A 22,315-nucleotide genomic window follows, 5' to 3' on the forward strand; every position below is an offset into this window, starting at 1 on the left:
CCTCCTGTTTCCCCCTTCTTAAATAAGTTATCGCAGAGGTGTTATCATGGAACATTCTGCTACCAATTGGCTCCGCCCTGGCCAGCAGCGGGCCCGCCCTAGGCCCGGCCGAGTCCACTGAACAAAGGGGAGCAACTTCTAGCAGTTTCCTACAGAAGCTGCCACCTTAGGCCCCCCCTCACCAAACAAAACCACAACATCTCCTAAACAAGTTATGCTGTTTCATAATCCCAAACTTACATGTAAATCAGAAACTAAGTGTCAAGTCCACAAATCTGGAAGTAGAGCTGTGAGTTTCTGTTTCTATGATCACTATTTCACTGGAATTTTTTTCTTTCTTTGCTGTGTAAATTGAAAACTGAGCCAGCGTTTTAACACCCAAAGGCCTGAGCTGGCTCCATCATCTTGACGTCATAATGAGCATTTTACTTTCTGAAGGGATACACAAAGAAAGGCAGTGCTTTAGATGACTGCTTCTCAAACTGTCCTCCAAAAGAATATTAAGTAATGTTTATAAAGTAATCAAATAAGAAAGCTATAACAGCAGGCAGTGATTATCAGGAAATTTTAAGCCCGATCCCTTGAGCTAAACAGGTTGGGGATCACTGCTGCGTATAAAAGGAAGCAGTAAGTTGCCTGATAAAATTCTTCTTACCATTCAGGGTAGAAATTGGGGAAAAAATTCCTTCAATGTCAGTTATTAAAAACAGCTGTCTTAGTTATATTGCAGAAAGCTAATACAAGTTTTGTACCCATTAACGCATCTGAAGTTTTGGGGAAGAAAATTACCAAAATTTCATATTTTACCAAGAATAACTGTATAGAGTATATTAAGGTTTGTGAATGATTAATATATTTTTATGCAGAAATACACACAAGTAACATCAAGACAATTTTCTTCCATTTCTTAATATACAGTTGACAGAAGTTTAACAACTAAATGCAATTGTTTTGTACAAAACTAAGCAGGGACAACTATACTGCGGTTGGAAACATGGGGTCAGAGGATCATTCACAACTGGTTACATCGTGTTTTGCAGATGTGTATTAGCGATTTACAAAAGGAGCTATTACTTGTGCAATGATTTTGCTTCATGTATTTAAGAAATGCTCTGGATTATTCTCAGGCATTATTTTTCTGGACATGATAGTAAAATTCTGGAATTTACCTTCTTGATACAGGAATTTTGCTGAAGAAAATTTTATATAAGGCACTACTCAGCCCAATTCTTCTTGTCATTAATCAAATGTATTTTAGACATTTTCAATTGTAAGATGCAAAGCAACACTGCCAGTCTGATTTCTCAAAAATGACTCAAACAGCCAATATGAGATTAGTTTTGTTTAACACCTGCTGATCGTAATGCATTACAATTCTTTAACTTTGACTTTTGGTCTCTAATCCTTTAATTTCAGATGCTGACCACTATTAGGTCATATGACAAAGTACGGGGAAATCCTCTCCATGCATAGAAAATACAAACCCAGCAATCCAATCAGACAGTAATCACAGCAGCTGCCAAATATGACGATGAGCAAGTTTAACGCATCCTCCACAAATTTTGCTCCCTTTCTTAAAAGCTTTTTGAAATTTCCCCTACCCTCTTTTGTTGAATGAATGTTACTTTTAGTATAAATGGTAATTACCACCAGGAAGGATAATTACAAATATAAACTCATTTCTATGCTGTCAAGTTTTGACAGTTAATACAAGAATAAAACACAGGAAGGGAACAAGCAAAGCCATGAAGAGATCATCACTCTCCTTGAAAAGACAAATAGTCCCCAAAGGTTAAGATTTCCTTTGGAATCAAAGCCCAGATTTTGTCTTCATATTGATGTGAACCTTGCCTTGTTGTAAGCTGCTGGCATGGTAGTCAAGATGTATTAAATACAAAGAATTATGCTAACTTCTTTGGTAATAAATTACAAAAATGATAGTGAGGCAGAGTTCCTGGGCAGTGAAAAATGGTGAAAAAGCATCTGCCTCTAAAACAATGGGGTTTCAAGGTAACAGAAAGCAAAATTCAAATATACATCTGATCTGACATGACAGATTTGGTTTAAAATGGAAGCATTCATAGTATTTCCTTCATGTTAGTTACATGGATCCATACATGGATCCATTTTTTAATGGATTTTCTTTAGAACAATGCTGCACACAGTAAAGTGCAAGCTTTTCTAAGATACTAGTCCCCCTAGGAGTTTCCCTTATACATGTCATTGTCCAATTGTTCCAGCATAAGCCAGTTGAACATTCGAACAACATTTGGGTTTGTTTTGTGTCATTGAAGTGGCATGTAAGAGAAAGAAAAAGGGGGGGGGGGTGGTGGTGACAGGAAATAGACCTATAACTTGGAAGCTGCGTTGTTGCCAGAGTCACAGACACAGAGAACAGACTTGAAGAATCATGGGTCAAGCTTGAGTTGCAGATAGGTAGGAGTGCAAATTATTCTGTTAATGACTGTGGCATTGTGACTTGATGGAAGAAAAAAAAAATACTGCCCATTGCTATAATCTTAATTCCAACGTGCGACTTCTGTTACATTTGTTTCCTGCTAGATTTCTGACCTATGGTTTAGTAGTTTCGCAAATCTAGCCATATGTATAAAATTACAGGAAAGAGATGCAATTGGTTTAGTGCAAGACACTTGAATATTTATCTGAACATAACAAAAACAAACAGGAAGATCAAAGACTCCATACACTTCTCCATAAGGCAGATGGTCATTTTTTAAATATAAGATCTTAAATATGCTGTTTATTTCTTAAGAGGTAGAAAATATCAAAATACTAAGAAAAGATTTCTAGCTTAAAACAATCAGTTTGCTTACTTTTTAAAAAGTCTTACTGTTGCAATTTTTAGGTTAATTAAAACAAATGAAGCATTGGAAGCACAGGATTTCGTGCTTTGTATAGATTTTACTTACTGGAAAAAGAGAGAGCTGCTTCATCTAGTCAGTGCTCAAGCAGTATATACAAAAGGTCTCCTCCTCTTGCCCTGTTGGGGACCATAAATCTGAAGTGGAAGTTTTTCGCAGTGTAAAATTTCGGCGATTTCTGAATTTCTAGCACTACATTTAGCTGGATGCAGTTTATTTATAAGGCAGTAGAACCACTGATGTAAGCTCAAAACTACCTCTTCTGTAATGCTAAGAAAGCAGCTAATAGAAACAAAAGCGTATTTAAGTCTTTTCTACAGGCAGCAAAAGACCATACTCACATTCCAGCATCAGCTGATAATCTGCTTCAGTAATTTATACCAGCCCAGAAACAGCTGAACTACTCCTTGAATTGTGGAAGCCTACTTACAGTTTGAGTTACTAAGGCTTGCACTCTGATTTCTCAGCACAGCTAGGGGATGCTGATGCTACTGTCTCCAATGCAATTCAATAAGGCATAAGTTAACTCAGAACTGACATTATTACACATTGGAAAAGTAGTGTAAAAGCTCCTCTTTTTTCCTTTCGCTGTTAACATTCAGTACTATTTATTAAATATTTTATAAAAAGAAGTTAGGGTATTTATACATTCAAACAATCACTGCAATAGTCAGAGTAAAGGAAACAAATGAATTATCAGATTCTAAATTAAGCACAATTTTGGAGATATGCACACTTGCACACATACACACACCCCACACATATATTATATGTGTGTGTGTGTATATATATATATATATATATAGATGTATATATATAGATATGTTTTATACATACTTCTTTTACATCAGATACAAGAATACAGCACAGAATATCTTCACTTAGCTCCTCTTTCACCAGAGGACAGGATTGTCCAGTTTGGAAAAACCAGGTTCTTTTCTAAGTTCCATGTAGGTTCCATTGCTTACCCAGGAGTCATCGTTGGATTTCCTATGAAAGATTAAACAAATGTCTTAACTGTAAAGCTTATACTTTCCGTAAAAATGCTGTCTAATGCACTGTGGCACTATGTGCAGGTACCCAGTCCAGCCCATGAACCAGGTGCAGTGCAACTCAGTACAGCCTTCAAACAAGGCAGTACAGCTTGGAGAGTCAAACTGGTGTGTCTGCCTTGGAGACACACCTCAGTAGCCTTGTGTTCAGCTGAGATCAACACTCTTATTCCACTGTCACAAGCCAGTGTTTAGCACTTAAAACCTACAGTCTAGGTCTATTTCGTGGTCTCAAAGGCAGCTTTGAATGGAAATTGGAAACTTCCCTTTAACCTCGCCAAAGATGGCGCACCACGGCTACTGCATAAAGAGAGCCTATAGCTCTCAGTCAAGAGACTCATCGCACTAGGCAGGAAGGAAGTGGTCTGCTTTTAATCCAGTGTGCAACATTTCTGGCACAAGAGCCAATTATTCTTTTAAGTAAATCAAGGATCGTGATTTGTTGAAGAGAGAAATCACTATTGAAAAGCCAAATGCATAATTCATATCTACTGTAACAGTGGGTAACACTTTTGCTATATAGTAATTACATTCTTTTATTCGGTTATTTAAATCTACAGCACAAATCTCAATTTTCAAATCCTCGTTGTGAGGATTCAAATCCTTGTCCTTGTTCACAATTCTCCTTGTGAATATACAATTACAAAGTATTAGACTTTGCCTCTATCCTACTGGAAACAACATCTGCTTCTCTTTAGTAGGTGTCACTGTCACCTTGGCTCCAACTCTGTCACTGCAGGAGAACAGAGAAGCTGGAGGGCAAAAGGCCATGTCCTCACTAGCATTCATTTTTGCCTTTCAATGGCTGAAGTCTCCTGTTAATTGATTTACAAAAGGAAGAAATAATGGGCCCTCTGAATGATAATTCTCTTCCCATAAAATAGAGGAAACATGTTCAAAAATAGCCCTGGGGATGACAGGCTCCAACTCGTCACATTTCTGCACAAGACAATCCCATTGAATTCAGCAGAAGTTCAGCAGAAGTTCAGCAGAAGTAATTAAGCCAAATCCAGCTACTTCACCTTGCTTGAAAGAATCAAAGATGCTACATTCCCTCAGGCGAATTCAAATGTAGACTAAATATCAATCACCATCAAGGCAAAAAAAATAGAAAGAAATTCAGGGATGCACTAATGAAAAAGCAATATATGACTCTGAGTTTTAACTAAGTCTGGAGTGTTCTACATTGCCAAAGTACAAAAATCAAGAAGAAACCTGGAAAAAAAATGGATCCTGCTCTATGGCAACTTAGAACCAGATCCATAATAAGAATTTCAATAAATGATAGTATATGCTAATTATTAGATAGTACCTGAAAAATCTAGGCTGATGCTCTAGATTGTTTTCTTCCAGCACCTTCCGTCGTTCTCTCTGTAACTGCTCGATCCTCTGCTTTTGCATTTCAGCTCCTTCAATATTCCCTTCTTCTAGAAACCTGTAGCACCAGCAGTGGTAAGTGACGGTAAGTGTCACAATTGGTGCTCTTGTCCCCCATCTTTGCCAGGCCCTCTAGAGCTCCAGAATCTAATTTCTACAGCAGGCAGTTCACAGTGTTTCAAAGGTAAACAGCTACATCTGCAGACAACTGCACTATCAAAAAGCACTTAAGGAAAAGTAACTCTCATAACAAGCTCAGTCAGTGTTAGATTATATTCTTTTACTTGGAAGTTAGCAACAGCAGAAATTCCACTGCAGAAAAACTTTTAAAATGTCTCAGTTTTTGCCTATTCAAACACAGTATGCCTAACATTCAGTACCTAACGTACTAAAGTTTTAACATCTTTGGAAAGGCAGTTACCTAGAAGCATCCAAGAGCCAATTTTAGGAAACACTGCACTGGTCCATAATGACTAGACCATCTCTTGATAAGTGATTAAAATGTCTGTTTCAGATGCACATTAATGTAGAAATAGAAATATACTATAGGTATCTAATCTACACAAAATAGTCTGAGCTTAGTGTACAGAAGATTAAGAACTATTTGAGGAAGATACTTAAAATTAAAACTTCTTACCTTTGGTCTGGCCTAAAACGTGTATCAGTGGATGGGAGAAATGACTTAGTTTGTGGGTCTAGTTCATTTAACTCCAGTGCAAACTGAGTAAATCCATACCACTGTTCATAATCTTTAGGCATTGGATCTACAGAAGAAAAGAGTACATTCGGAATTCCAGTTAAATGCTATTATCTTTAGAAGAAAAATTCCAAGCTCCCCTCAGTCATTTGTTCATCTGAACTACAGTTCCAGTGCTGGGGGAATAAGAAATTTTTAATAATGTGCCAAAAGACAACAACACCCTTGATAACTGCACCACAACAAACCAGAATTCTGTTCTCCCAGCTGAATCAGAGCACAATTGTGATGAGGGCCATGCTATTATCATAGTGCTTTTTCAAGCTACAATAGACAAAACCCCACAAGGTTGGAAGAAGTTCAGATATGGCTGTCATTGAGCTTTGTGGACTATCCTCCAATGTTTAATACATGAAATACACAACACTTCTCTATATAAAAAGCAGGGGATTTTGTTCCTTTTTTTTCCCCTTCCTTTTAGAGTCCTCAATACCCACTTCATGCCCAAATACAAAAATGAGGGAGAATGGAGAAAATGCAGGAAGCGATGGGATTAAGTTCTGCATATTATTTATATTAAATTATTTCTTCTGGTCTAAATTTTAAATGCTTGAAAAAAAAAATCTAATATTCCATATAGAAATAACAAAAAGTTGGGGCCTAATAAAGAGATGAAAATAGTAAGCTTATTCTCAAGCAGATCTGACGTTCTGATCACTAACTTGCTCTCCATATGCAGTTTGAAGATGAAGTGGTCTCACAGTACAAATTTTCATGCCACTTCCCGAAGAGTCGATGGACAACTTTCCCGGCTTTATCCATGACACTGCCTTCAATCTCATGTGCATTTGGATTCCAATACTTTGCCTAGAATTAAAAGGAACAAGGGGGAAAAAGGTGCACAGGAGATCAAGTGTGAGTGATTTTGCCAAGTCAGTAGCACCGTGCTGTAGAATGGTTTTCTGAAATGAAAGCTATTCATTTAGGTGTGTGTTACAGTATCATATGCAAACAATTGCTGTTAGTACAATTAATCAGCTTATTAAAATACTAATGTTGAGAATTGTATTTATTTTGTTTGCCTTTTATAGAGGCAGTACTAGGTGAAGCATGGCTGACCTTGAACTTTGCCCAGTAAGAGGTAACATTGGCTCCTGACTTAGTTATCTGCATCTTTCCCAGATTTGCAGAAGAGGAAGAGAAGGTAGTAATCTCTGCTATAGACAATTTATAATATCAGAGATGTAAGATTTGCAGGCTCTAAATCTTTAAAATTTGAACTCTAAATATCCAATGCAATTCTGCAAATACATTATAATACTTTCAAATAAGTGTCTGAAAAAAAAAGATCACCGTAATGCTTCTTAGAAAGCACAAGTATTCAGGAAAACAAATAAGAAAAGGAAACTTTCCTTCTGCTGCTGAGCATGCCATGCTGCATAGGTATGCTGAAGTACTTAGCTTGTGTCTGTATGGTCTTTTTCTATGTAAGCACAGTCTTTGTCCAGCAATCAGATACAGAAAATGCAGGTTAAGCTAAGTCTCCTAGCATGCTTTGCAAAACCGTTTCTCAGGTTAGAAATCGTAGCATTGTTTTAGGTTTTCCTTGATTTTCCTTTACTAGGAAAAATTAATCTATTGCCAAAACCTAATTTTAATTTCAGCTATAAGGGCATTTCCTGAGGAAGTCATATCTTGACGCCTTGTACTGAAGCAAAAGCTGTGAGTAACACCACGATCTCTCACTTAAGCTCCTCCAAGTATCTGTAAAGGGCTAGAAAAGGGCATTGGTTGAAGCACCCTGCCTAAGCTACAGCTGCTGAAAGAATGCGACCACAGCACATGCCAGTGGGTTAGCAGGAGGCATGTGGTAAATCACTGTCAGCAGACACCTTGTGCCTACCTCTTCTCATCAAACACAGAGTAGGTTTTTCATCATATTTCTTCCTTTCCACATACTTTTCAGCATCTCAAGTGTTATCACCTGAGAAAGCTGTTGCTTCTTTCTTGTCTGGCTCTACTTAGTGAGTGGCAATTCCTTCAGAATTAGCTTCTCAAAGAATCCCAGGTAATTACAACTACTATAGGAAAACAGAGCTCAAACAGTTGTACTGAGCTTCAGCAGAGAGCATCCACTCACTGCTGTTAGAAAAGGCACTGCCAACATTGCTGTGGTTACTGCTGTGATTACCTTTATGAAAGTCAGTTTGCAGTGGCAAGCGTCATCGTTAAGATTTTTTATGATGATCTCTCCATAGTGTTCAATCCATCTTTGCCCACTTAAGATGTTATGGATGCAAGATGTCACCTTGTTCCATGCAAAATGGTCTTTAAAACTGTAAGAAAAATACACACAAGAAAAATGTGATGCCATATTCAAATGAGCTCATAAACTTGTGAAAAAAAATTGCAGAAATCTTGACTAGAAAAACCCCACAAAACTTTTTTTTTTTCCCCGGAATACCTTGTCTTCTTGTCCCACACCTTCTCAAAAACAAACCGTATGACAACAATCCTAGAAAACCCTTTTCACTTCTGCTATAAACTTTGGTCTTGAATTCAGTTCTCTCTCAATTTACTTGTCCCTCTTTCCTATTTTTAAGTTTCCAAAAGTAACAATTCTAATATCTTCTACTGGCTGAAATGCCCATTTCACAGCTTTTAACACGGTGACAACTGAAAACACAAGGCCATGGGCCACTGGAGTCATCAGAAGACTTATTGAGTGGAATGAGCTTGGCTCAAGCTCTCAAGGTGGAGCCTATGTGTGTGCTTCAGGCAAGAGCAAAAGTTCTCACCAGGTAGTTCAAGATGCAGCTGCACACGGGAATATAGCAGACAGAGAGAGATGAACAAGTACCAATATGTAATACAACATTATACCTTTTATTAAAGAAGTAGATGTTCTTATAAAACAGCTTTATAAAACCTCAAGAAAAGGAAAGTCTCATGAAGACATATATTCTACAATTTGTTCTGGGTATTGATAGCCAAGTTGCTACTGGTAAGGTAAATGGTAAACTTACAAAGCACCAGTGTCCCCATAGCACCTGCCTTGCACACATCCCATGATGGTATTGGAATCTTTTCTTACCTCCCCTTAATCGCTTGCTTTCACTTACTGCTTTGTAAGAGCATGTGCATGGACAGTTTTTACAGACTAGCAGATATGTGGCCAATTTACCCCACAGTAACTTGCGTTCCTGCCCCTACTTGCATGTCACATGCTCTGTCATGCATGCTAAAAATACTGTATTTGCTCCAGAAATAACCTTATACTAATGTTTCATTTTTGCCTATAGCTTCAGTACCTTTTTCCTACCCAATTCTGTATCAGATACACACCGATACAAACCAGCACATATTTTCCAGTTCATCAGCCCAGCGTGGGCCCTAATCTATTAGCTACCTTGCCTCTGAACCCTCCTCACATCCTAAAGACCTTTCACTCCACAGCTTTGGCTAGCTGGTATGAACACAACACGTTTTATACATAATCTTTTGGCTACTACCTTACTATATCACAATTTTACCCACTTAAAAGACATGCTTAGTTGCTTAGTCTGATGAATACTGGGATCTTAAATTATTTTATTTTTTTTTTTCAGATGGTAAAATAAAAAATTTTATAGACTCTCTTTGGAAAACAGATTTAATGAGAACACTACTCAACCTTTAGGCCTCTGATTCTGCAAACATGATGGATATAGGCCAAATTTTAAGGGATCTTAATTGTTTATCTATAATGGGCACTCTGACAAGTCAACAGCATAGAAACACTGCAGGTTGTTTTTTTTTTTTAACTAAACCGTACTCAACACTTAACTACAGTGCTACTGTAGTTAACTACACCAGATATGCAACTGGTTCTATTTATCACTTACAGTAATTATTTATGCAGTGATGATGGCTATTGGCCTCACCTAGAGACCAGGATCCCGTGGTGTTAGGGTCCATATAAATATCGGTACAACAGACCGGAACAACGCCACCACCACACCCTCCCCCAAAGCCATATTCAAGCAAAAGAATTCAGTTTCCTCTACCATGCAGTTTTCCCCCTGTGAGTTTAAAATGTATGAAGTATGAAAACATCAACTTTGTTTTTCTCAAGATACACAAGAGTGATGTTTTTTATTTAATATTTTTATTTTTATAACCTTTGAAAGAGTTAGTGCTTCTGTTTTCATGCTTCTGGTTTTGGTTTGTTGGGTTTTTTTTCTTTTTTTTCCCCTCTCCTCTTGTTCTTTTTAAACTAAATCATAATCATCAATTCTTCCCACGGTCTAATACAGCACAGCACAGCTTGTTCCCATCTGGATAAATGTGGTGCCAGTGTTTGCAAGCATGTCTGTGCCTGTGTGTGAACAGCAATGCAAGACCGCAGCACTTACGCTGGAAGAGTTACATGCGTTGTTCCAACTGGAACAATTTCCATGGACTTTCCCCAGAATTTGTTTTTCCATCTTACATCTGAAATAGAAAGAGTTAAAAAAGAAAAAGACAAGTTTAGTCATAGGCATGGGTGAATCAATCTGTTTCTGGATTCTACTTTATTTTAAAGAAATGCAAAGTAACAAAGTGCAACATAATAACAGCGTTCAAAGAATACTGTGGACCCTTGAACAAGGTTTTGGATTTGTTTTTCTTTGTTTGTTTTGTTTTTTGTTTTTTTTTTTTAATTATATTATTGGTTACTTGAGTAGCAAAGTAACAGAAGTTTAAAAGCTCTCTCTCAAAAACTTTTTCAAAAGAGAGGAATTTGAATAAGCTCTAGACAGCCTGTATTTCTCTGCAATTCAGTTGCTAGTGAATGAATGCAGACATTTCCAAAAACAAAAGCAGAATTTCAAATACAAAAATATAGCAACTAAGAACGTCCACAGCGAAGAAGCAAGAGAATGTTTCAAAGGGCACAAAACTGCAGAGGCATTTAGTCCAACTTCCTCTGTAAGTATAATTGGCCTTTTAAAATGTTGTCTGAATCACAGAAAGACATGTCCAAGTCTCACATCATTTCTCCAAAAAAAAGATGAGAAATCTCAATGCAAGTTTAGCCACATGTATTGAGCAAAAACACCTGGAAGAGAAAGAAACACAGACAGAGAAGCACAGCAGAAGGGGTATAGAGTTAAATTGGGCTAGATAATCAGGCAGTATACTTTCACAGTAACTTCAGAGTTCAGAGGAGTAGTATCCTTGCTGTTTCTAGACACTAGGGACTCTGTTCCCTGCCCAATTTGGAAAAAAAAAAAAAAAGGGAAAAATTCATATCTAGTCTCAAAAAGATGCTAGTACTAACACAAGGAAAATCAAATCACTGTTTCCTATGCAATTGTTGTGGGGAAGCTGTTATGCTGTCTGTGAGATAAATGCTCAAACTGTAGTTCTGAGATTACGTATCTCCTGAGTATGTAATGTCCAAGCGATAGGACTGAGCCACACCAAGCTGCCTGCCATTTCAAAGGCTGGAATGGGACATAGGACAGAATTCCTCATGGAAAAATGATCCTTTCCTTATCATTTGAGAGGAGGACCTTTAGGGATTTTTTTTTGGTTTTCAAGTCTGATGCTGGGTCAGCATCAGCAGTTCTGTTGTGACTCCTGTACTACACAATAAGAGGTTCAAAACTGCCTCGAGTATGATGATGTTGAGCTGAGTTCTGTACTAGCTTCCTCTCTTCTGCAATGGCATGGAAGAGAAAGGGCAAAGGCACACTCTGCTGAGTTTAACACTTAAAATGTATTATCAGATTGTGTTAGGTTCTATGTTCTCATAAATAGCAAAGCTGTCCCATAGAGATCAGTACAAGAGAAACATCTTGGGAACCAGTGTGCAACTTGATCATGCAAAAATTTTAGGATGACAAAGAAAAGTAAAGCGTTATTTCAAAGCTATGCTCAGACTAATTCAGGCACAGATGCTGTAATAGCTGGCACTTTCTATTCTGCATTTTCATTGTTCATGTGTCCACGCTCCTTTGCGAAAGCAGAGTCAGCTTCCTAAGTCAGGGAGAATGACTTCCAAAATAACTGTCCCTGTCACAACACAGTCTTCTGGCTCACTAGAGATGATCAAGAGATTTCTCGATGTTGAAACAGATGAACTAAAGTCAGTGTCTGGTGGGATGACAGCACTACTCTGGCAACATTGCTGAGGACTGTCTCCTTTTCAGCTGAGAAGACAGTATGGTAAGTGAAAAGATCTTTGCATACAGAAAGAACTTACCTCATTCGCAAGCTACCTTTATGATTAACTTCATGTTAATTTTTACACATGAATTAATATAGCCCCATAACAAGAGACCACAGTATTTACAAACTGCTTTCGCATTGGAAAAAAAATCATGGTCTAGATCTCCCATAAGCTCAGCTAGCCACATTTAAAAACAAAACAACACCTCCCAAGCCCTGCAGTACCCTGAGTCTCCTGTGTTCATCAAGACCAAATCTAAGACTCTTTCTCACTGATCAAATTCTCAGCTCTCATCTTTACAGAAGACTTAAGTGATAACCATTGTCAAGGACTGTTAAACAAAACAGTCTTGTCAGTTTTTATTAAGACAGGATGCTATCTAGTCTTATTGATACAGTTTTCAGTTACTGAATAGATTTTTGGTCATCTCTGCTTTTTGGCTAAGAACAAAAGGACTCATCCCTGTATTTGTTTACAAAGCAAAGAATGATATTGCATAATGAAACCCAGACTAATGTCAGAGTTCCAATTTCTGTTCAGTGTGGCTCCATCTGTAGTAACTATAATCACGTCAGTAGAGTCAACTATAACAGAATTAAATTTATAATATGGCTGCATTGTGAATTGACAAACCTCTGGGTGAAGGATTTCAACAGAGTTAAAAGGCATAGTTATGTTCTGTATACACTCCAAAAATATCTAGCCACACAGGTACTGGCTGACATTGTCACAAACATTAGACAGCAAACAAAGCTCCAACACACTTCTTCTAAAACATGTTAGTAGTCTAACAGCATGAAATCTTACATACTGTAATAAGGCCAGCAGAGAAAGACAAGGTAAATATATTTATCCTTGCTGTTATGCTCATTTTTGGAAATTATTTTCAGAAAAGGTTTACAACATCTGCCAACACTCAGGATTTAACTTGTAGGTTTTCAAGCTGTATTCTAGCTTGTTTTACAAATAGCTTGAGGTACAACTTTTCTTTAAAGAACCATGCCCCCCTAAACAAATCTGATTTGAAATAAATGTAGATATTTGTACATTAAAAGAATAATCAATTTATGTTATTTTTAAAAAGTGAATATTTTTATAATGGCAGAACATCCAAGTAAGAAATATGCAAGTAAGTACAGGTTAGCATTTCTTAACACCATTCTAATACAATTTAAGCATGGAAATTCACCTTTTCCCAATTTCTGGATATTTCACTTTAGATATACAATGAAAATATTATGAATACTGTAAAAGTAAATTATAGACTAAAGAGTTACCTTGCCAAAAAGCAAAATTCACAGATTCAGCATGGCATGCAGAAATAGGTGGATGGTGACTGACCTAATAGCAAGATATGAAAGAGGGAAAAAAAAAATATGGAGATATTAACACTTGAACAGTCATTTTGGTTTGGGTTCTTTTTTTTTTCTCCTTCATTTTTCATTCATATAAGGCATTTACAATTTGAACATTTACTCTCCTTTTGCAGTTGTGTCCTGTAGGGGGAGTCAGTGAAATAAATAAAGTACTGAGACCTAAGAAGCCTTGAAAGAAATGAGAAGCACTTATTTTAAAAGGCCTGTGAATTTTGTTCATGGAGTGAAAATCTAAGTATATATTTTGTACATTGTCTCTAAGGTGATAATTACATTTACCCTTAGGTCTCCTTCATATATTAACAACAGCTGCACTTTGAGCACACAGACAAAAATAAAAAAAGGGCCAAATTCATCTGTACAGTAAATACCCACAAATCCATGACTATGAGAGAGGAGAGAGCGATCAGCATCCCTGAGGGTGGAGAAATCAAGCCATGAAATTCCATCTAGCAATCCCTGCTACTGCAGCAGTGACACTCGAGGTGTTTCTACTATGGAACTCTAACCATGCATGCTGTGGTGTTTTTATCAGCTTTGGGTAACAGCACATACATGAATTAGGGCAACGGCCAAAATAGCAAAGCAAGGACTGTAAGTAAATACACAAACACGCAATGCAGACTATTAAAAGTAAATAGTAAAAAATAAAGTAACTGCAGGAAATTAAAGCAGCCACTCCTCCCTGGCTGTAAATTCTCCCTTCTGGGTGAACACAACTAACAACTGATCAGGTCCAGCTCTTTGATGTGTAATGCTGACTGTTTCTTTTGACAAAGACAACTTTATTTTCAAGTCAAATTGCTATTTCCCACTATGAATTTAACTTCTTAACCACCTACATGGCTCAAATGCAGTTTTACTTTCTTCTTTGTTACGCATTTTGCAAATCTGTTATCGAGCATTTTTTCCACAGGCATCCAGTTATTTACTGAACATCTTCTACTTGGTTTAAAAAAAAAAAAATAAAAAAAATAAAAAAAAAGAGAAAAGTACTAATTACTCTCAGCTATGCCTTAATCCACCAAGAGCAGCGCACTCTCTTTCACATACTGCACCCAGATTAACCCCAGATGTCACTATAATTCACAGGTTAAACTTAGCTCTCACTTAAACTGTTATAATTCCAGAGTAAGGTCATGGTGCTAAGTGGAGTTATTCTAAACTCACTCTAGTAATAGAGCAGAATCTCTGCTATTTTGTACATTTCAGCTGTCTGTTCCACGGACTACATATTATCTGTACTAACAGGTTATCTAGAGTAAGCATCAAAATGCTTGCACAAACAAGCAATAAGCAACAGCTCCTGATGCAAAGAGAAATATTTAATTCTTGCAAGCTGCTTGAAATTTATTTTCTCCTATACTGCCCTCCCTTCCTAATATTCCTCCAACCCATATTATTACAGTAACTTTACCACTACTCTATAAACTCACATCACTTACTGCACGTATTAGAGCAATAGTTGTTAACAGTTCAAGCTCCCTCATGAAGTAAAGTTCCTTTTTAGAAAAAGTAGCCTTTGTACAGATTTATCCAATATTTCAGGAGAAAATCCATTCCCTTAATTCAATCTAACATTAAGCTCAGTACCAACCTTTATTCACCACTTTGTTACTCCAATTTGATCTTACAGTGGTAACTGCAGTGCTCTGTACACATCATCTTAGAATTGAGGTAACACAATGAAGAACCAGATACAGTACTTGAACTTTAAATTTGATTCTTGCTTTGACTTTTTTTTTTTTCCCCTCCTTCCTTATTTTTACTCTTCCCTATGACATTTCCCGGGACTAAGGTAAGATTACATAGCAATCCTTTTTGTCAGTTCTAAAACATGATGTACAAAATGTTGCGTCTTCAGAGGTGGTCAAAACCACTACCACTTTCTGTTTCCTAAAAGAAGCCCCTTAGAAGGCTTTCTCTGACCAAATTTCTAGGTTGTACACTCTTGCCTACTGCAATTTTGTCGTATATTTTTGTTATGTCTAGACAGAAAAAGACTGTTTTCAATCATTCTTACTCTGCTAGGCTCTAGATTATTTAAGTTTTATCTCTTTTTTTAACATATGTCTCAAGCTTAGCAATTTTAGTAACTTGGCTGGTTTAAATTTAGTATTTACTAATTATTCTCCTATTGGGGAATTACTTTAATAAACACTCAGACCTGGATGTGTTCCATATATCCTTCACCTACTAAGCTGTGGTACCAGATCTGAAAGGCTTAGTTCACAAAGTATTTGGACAGGAAGCAGAAATATTCACGGTGCCATAGAAAACACTAGTGGTTGATTGACTCACACGTAACATATATTTGTTATAAAAGAAGACATTAAACAGCTGAAGATACAGTATTTTTAATGATCACATACAAAATAAAATGACAAGAATGTGAATGCTGCAGTCATAATCAGATTTCAGCATGGGAAATTGCACTCTAGTTAACCAAGTTATCCAGTTACTGGAGTAGGCAGCCTGCCGGCCTTTGCTTCTCAAGTGTCAGCTGTTGGCTGTCATGTTTCATCCTAGAGTTAGCAGACTTCTGTCAAAAAAACAATTTATTTCCTTTACAGTTGTGCAACAGTCCTTGAGTTTTGCTGGGCTCAGGTTATGTAAAGTAATTTTGTATTTTGCTTAATTCCAGAGGATTCCAGCCATGCATTTAGAATTAAGCAGTGTGTCAAGTAGCGAATCTAAAGGTTGCAGCATACAGTACCTGTTCCGCAAAAAACTGGAAACCCTTATCTTCATGAATACATTCATAGGTTTCTCCAAGCACAGGATTAAATGGTTTACTTCCAGCTCGGTAGTAACTGGATGCGTATGCAGAGACTGCAAATGCAGCTATATACACCTGGGAATAACATACGTGTAATTTTGATTAATTAATTTACAACAGCCATGAGCAATTTTTGCTATACATTCTGATTTAATAGAAGAAAAAAAAAAAACAAAAAAAAAAGTCTTATCCTGACATCAGATTCTGTATTTTCCCCATCATTTGCAGACTACAAATGTGCATGCCTCCTGCAAGTTAAGCAGTAGCTCACACACTAGAGAATTATTCGGTTTTCAGAGTCATTCAATGGTCCAGGGATGGAGTTATTAGGGTCAAACACTGCAAATTTCATCAACTGAAAACAGCATTTCTGAGAACTGTTTGAAACAGCTTAGCATTCTGCAACAGAGTTCAAAGCAGTAACCTTAAAAATCACTGTTAGAATTTCTACTATAACTAGCTTTTATAGTTCTGGTCTGTGATTCTACAGATCTACCAACTATCCTTTTCCTTAACATGGCACAGGAAGTATTGGATGAGTTGTCACCAAGTTTGCTATTTCTAATGCAGTTTGAATTGAATTGCCTTTTATCTACTGTGTGCTATCATCTAATCATGAAACTGTTCTTTATTACGATTGAGATACAGGTAACCCTCCCAAATTTTTGCAGTCTACTCAAGCATAATTCCTCCTAAACCTGAGGAATTAGAATTTGGGGTTGTTTGATTCAGGTCTCTTTTGTACCATTTTTCTCCCTTTTCATTCCCTTTTCCTCATCTTGTGAAAGTGTAGATGCTCTCCTTTCACAATTTCAGAAACTGAATCCACTTCAGGATACCTCTTCTATGAACTAGTGCAATTATTATGCAATAGTTAGCATTCATTTTGCCTCAGGAATTTCTCAAAAGCAAAGAATACTCCATTCTGAGGTAACTTCCAGATGCTTGAGTGTGGGGAGGAGGGAAAAGGCTTCTTTCCATTCCCATATGAACAACTGCTGCTCATTTCCTTTTCCTTCTAACATATGCTCTCAAGAGAACTAAAAAAAAAGCTATGCACCTAAAACCCCAGTTAATAGCCACACTCTCTGTCCTGAGAACAGACACTAAATTGTAACCCCTGTGGAGTGTCAGAATGGAGCAAGAGGCTTTTCAAACAGTACTTATAACATGACTATTTACATTAATTAATAATGTCATTTTAAGATAATATATATCAAGTTGCAAAGGCTTAATTCAGTTTAAAGGACAATCTATAGCTTCCGTTTAAGAGAATTTAGAGAGCTTTAAATCCTTTACTTACAGGCTTACATATTAAGTAGCTCTTGTGCACCTGGAAGCAGAACAACTGAAATGCATTTTTCTCCTGTTCTTTTGCCAAATGCTGAATTCAGGGTTCTGTACTGGCAGAGTAATGAGTCTCAGTAATGAGACCATTACTGTACCCAACATACATTCATATTACCTGGTTTTGAGATCCTGAACATTTTAGATCAACCTGAAAACTTCATAAAACCAGTTAATAAAACAAATGGAGCTCATTTAGTTAATATAAAGATATCACAGTAGTGTAGGGCTGGAAGATCCAGCATCCCCTATGCACAGATGTTACCAGCTTAGACACTCTTAAAAAAAGATGTACTGTAGCTTTCATACTCAAGAGGGAGTATATTAGTTCTCCCCTTGGTCCCTTTTTGCTGTAAATTTTAATCTTACAGAGTAAGAGCTGCAAAACAGAACTAAACTACTCCTTTGTTTAACCTTGCAGGACAGAAGAGTGAGACTTTCTGACAAAGCAACAGAAGTTATGCAGAAAAGTCAAACAGTGGGTATGTAAGTATGTACAGCGACACGTTTTGAAAACCAAAAATGGAGCAGAACACCTTCATTTCTTTGTCAGACTGTTTTTATATTTATTCTAATTATATTAAATGTTACTGAGTCTTTGGAATAACATAGTTACCATCCGTTCAAATGGGTTAGGCGTATGCGCTGCTTTATCTAGTAGTTCACTGTACTCCAGCTCCTCACAGAGACGCTGAAGGGTGTTAAGTGGCTCATTTAATTCAACAGGCATGGCCACTTTGGAGAGATCCTTTCCTATGTTATTTCTCAGGATATTCCACAGGCTGATGTTACTCGTGTTAGGACATGGAGCTGGTAAACACGTTCTCCGTTTAGAATTGCATCCAATTCCGCTTTCAGAAATACAGTCTGAAAAGGAAGGAAGTGGCAGAACAAGTCAATTCACTGTTTACTTAGTTTCACCCCCTTTGCAAACATACATTAAAATGCAATAATCTTTTTTTTCTGTGAGAACTTCCTTCCACCCTCACAATTAATTCAAGTACTTCACTTGTGGTTTGAAGCTGGCCTGTTATAAAAATGATAAAATTAAGAACAAGATTTTAATCTCTGTATGTTAACTGAGGTAAATGCTAGATATAAAAGATGCATTTAAAAAATGACCTTTCTTCACCTTAAAGGCTAGAAGAAAGGGTGAGGCTTTCAACTGAATTTGAAAGAGCAAATACTGTAGCTATTTTATTTGTAACAGAGATGGATTCCTGTCTGTGTAAGTGACATAAAAACCTCCCTCCTTGACAGAGCTTCAATTAAGTTGACACTTCTCAGAAGGCAAAGCGTAACTTACAGATTCAAGCATAATAATAACTCCTACCTATCTTTTCCTACTTTTTTCAATGCTCCTACCAGGGAAATTTATTGCAACACAGATTTACATGCAGGCTTTTCCACAGTGCTCCCCATAGTGCTTAGCATTTATAAAAAATTAGTGATGTTAGCTTCTAGATGCTTCCATACACTGGTGGAGAAATGGTCTGTTTTAAAGGGTGAAAAGCCAAAGCAGCTGTGGAGCTTTGGGTTTGCTGAAGATTAAAAAGACTCATGTCAAGAGTCCTTGACATGAATATGTGAGGTCTGTGTTGCTATGTCAAATTAATTGGAACAGGATAAATAGTTTTAAGTGTGCCATGAAATGATTCATGGCATGATCAAAATAGATCTACAAGCTTCTGCAAGAGGCACTAGTTTGAAGAGATTACATTGCTCAGCTGTACATCAATCTCATTTCAGAGAGGAATTTGGTTGCCACTACAAGAACATATTTTTTATTTACACGTGCTTAGAAGCACCTAGGAAGCTCCTGCCCTGGAATCAGTTGCCATCTGGAGATATTCAGGTATAGACCCAGCCTGTCAACCCCTGTCCTCACCTGGCTTTCCTCACACAGCTTTGTCTTGGAGGAATTAAGACAGCACTGGGCAGCACATCTTTCCTGTGCTGCACATGCCCCAAGAATCACTGCCCTTAAATGCACGATTTCAACCAGGATTTACTCTGCATAAGCATGGTATCAGCAGTGCTTCCAACAGTGACAAAGTAGAGATAACCACAAGGGCTAACTTCTCCATCACTGCCATGTATGCTAGCCCATACCTCAGATGAAGGTTTTCAAGCATAACCAGCAGCCTCAAAGTTTTGAGGAAGAAGTTTCCATCTTTCCTGCCACTCACAAACTGAAGTCCTAACATTTTATATGACCGAGTTACTGTAACAAGGACAGGTGAACTATTTGCATTCTATTGCCTATCTCTTTCTTTTTGCATAAAAGTTGCAAGGGCACTATGAATCAAAAATCTACCTGAAGTAATTATACTGTTAAGTGTTAAGAGGCTGGCTTCTATACTTCCCTCTTGGGAGAATTTATTTAATATCAGAAAAGGCCAAAAAAGAAGGATGTTCTGGAATGATGTGATATCTGGAGAGGAAAGAGGCAAATGCTAAAAAATTATCCGTGTTCAAAAGAGCTCTGGTATTTGGCTATGTCCTTTGACAGCTTCTGACAAAAAGCAGAACACTAATTGACTGAACTACATACTCTGGATTAGCCCATTAATTGGGGTAAACTGGTGACAAAACAGAGTAGAGAAACAACTAAGACATTCAGATACCAAATTTTCTGTATAGTGAAGTTTGCCCATCCTCCATGAAAAGGAAAGCCCATGCACTTCTGGTTTGCAAGAGCTGTGACAAATGATTAGCAATAATATTGAAGGAGATTAAAACATCTGACCTCCAGCTAGACTCAATGACTTTTAAGGCCAGATTGGACCATTATCATCATCTGGTTTGACCTTCTACACTACAGTGGCCAGAGGATTTTATCATAATCCCACAATTTATGGTTCAGCTAAAGCCCTGTAGGAAAAAGATATCCAGTTTGCTATTAATGGGGAGTGGCAGGCTGCCCAAAGCACAGAAATAGCAGGTACCAGAAGCATGTGGAGGTGCTGCTAATATGGAAGAGCTTCACTAATAGTCTTTGTTACAAGATGTTGAACAGCCGCTCTAGTATAGTTTTCTATGGTCTGGATCATGAGATATTGTTTCCTATCTATCCTTTACTGGATCATGTATTCTTTCCCATCTTTCAAAAAAAAAAAAAAAAGTAAAAAAAAAAAAAATCTTAGTTTTTAAACAGTTACAGAACATAACAGATCTCCGGGCACTTCAAACTACCCAAGTTCATAGGGATCCACTGGTCCTTGGAGATGATCAGGAAACAGCTGCTAGTACGAAACCACTGTTCAGCATTTTTGAAGATAAAAATATATTGATGAAGTGGGAAGAACATTGTGGTTAGTTGAAAGAAGTTGAAGGCACAAAGCCAATTAGTTTTTTATGACCAATTCTTCTCCTTTTTTGGATTCTATCTCTAATTAGCAAGACAGTTAAATAAGCATATCTACCAACAAGAGAATCATGATTAAAACAAGCAAAAAATAAATCTTTATGGTCATACACCAGGCCTGCCACTGTGTAACTATTCTCATACTCTAAACACTGAGTTCTACTAAAGAACATAGAACTCTGAATGGGGTTGTTAAATTGCAGACAGAAAAAATAGTGACAAGAAGAAAATTACGTATTGAACAGAAGAAAGTAGCTAGGCCTTGCTACTTTGAAAAATCCTGTGGCCATGAAAGCAACTGAAGAGGAATAGCAGTTGCACCAAAGAAGCCAAGAAAATAGGTGTTTCTTGGCTGATACAGAACCACCACCCTGTTTAATCAATGGTGCCTGGGTCCTGTTAATCAGATTAGCCAGAATGTGCTGTTCAAAAGCAATCTGAGGATGTAAAAGAAAAAACACAGGCTGCTTACATTTCAAAAGCTGTGATATAAAATTATTTCTTGAAAAAGAAAAAAAAAACCCCAAACAAAAGGAAACAAAGTTCTCAAAACATGGTATAATAAAACACTGAACTTACCTAAAGTGTGTCTTTCATTCTCCATGTCATTGCTTAGGTTATCTTCTGAGACGTTATCACTGATATCACTTACATACGAGTCATCATCTGATACCTGAGTGTGGGGTGGGGAAATAAGCAAGGTATGTCACTCATTAGAATAACCTTATATGCACATGAAAACTGTTAATTTCAGCTGCAATTATTATTTTAATAGATTTGAACTGTTTAAGCTGTGTTTCAGTATTGCAGGAAAGTACTAAAAATTCCTAAGAAGACACAATTAAGTTGGGGAGAGATCACCACCACTGAAAATTCAGCTGTTCTTTTTAGTGGAAACACGCTTCATCTTTCTGGCCTCACAGCTAAGGTGGCTTTCCTCATATCAAAAGCTGAGGTTTTTATGGAGTCTGAGAGAGCTGACAAAATGAGCTATTAAGTTTCAATATGCACAACATCAGCCCCAAGGTATGCGCACGTACCACAAGGACAGGTATGAATGTATATTTCTATGACAGGATTTCTTAAGCACCTGTGTAATGACTCAAGGCAGACAGCACAATATATGCAGTATCTGCATACTAACTACCTAATTACTACTTGCCTCAATGGCCACATAAGACTTCTCCATAATAATTGTTACATTTTACTGTGAAGAAACAATGACAACAAATAAATACACAC

The 22,315-nt window shown here is 37.2% G+C and overlaps 1 protein-coding gene across 1 annotated transcript in view; it reads right to left on the minus strand.

The window, feature by feature from the left end:
- Window positions 1-830: 830 nt before the first annotated feature.
- OSBPL3 (oxysterol binding protein like 3) overlaps window positions 831-22,315 on the minus strand; it is an 88,928-nt gene continuing 67,443 nt past the window's right edge. Inside the window, exons 15-24 of the mRNA XM_086742527.1 lie at window positions 21,653-21,746; window positions 18,323-18,573; window positions 16,297-16,434; window positions 13,482-13,545; window positions 10,403-10,481; window positions 8,200-8,344; window positions 6,731-6,875; window positions 5,949-6,075; window positions 5,247-5,369; window positions 831-3,872 (exon numbers count right to left, since the gene is read on the minus strand). Of these exons, the coding sequence (XP_086598653.1) occupies window positions 3,776-3,872; window positions 5,247-5,369; window positions 5,949-6,075; window positions 6,731-6,875; window positions 8,200-8,344; window positions 10,403-10,481; window positions 13,482-13,545; window positions 16,297-16,434; window positions 18,323-18,573; window positions 21,653-21,746 (1,263 nt within the window). The 3' untranslated portion in view covers window positions 831-3,775. The remainder of the gene's footprint in view (window positions 3,873-5,246; window positions 5,370-5,948; window positions 6,076-6,730; window positions 6,876-8,199; window positions 8,345-10,402; window positions 10,482-13,481; window positions 13,546-16,296; window positions 16,435-18,322; window positions 18,574-21,652; window positions 21,747-22,315) is intronic.

The sequence above is a fragment of the Chlamydotis macqueenii genome, chromosome 2 (assembly GCF_036417535.1).
Source record: "Chlamydotis macqueenii isolate bChlMac1 chromosome 2, bChlMac1.mat, whole genome shotgun sequence".
Taxonomy (NCBI): Eukaryota; Metazoa; Chordata; class Aves; order Otidiformes; family Otididae; genus Chlamydotis; species Chlamydotis macqueenii.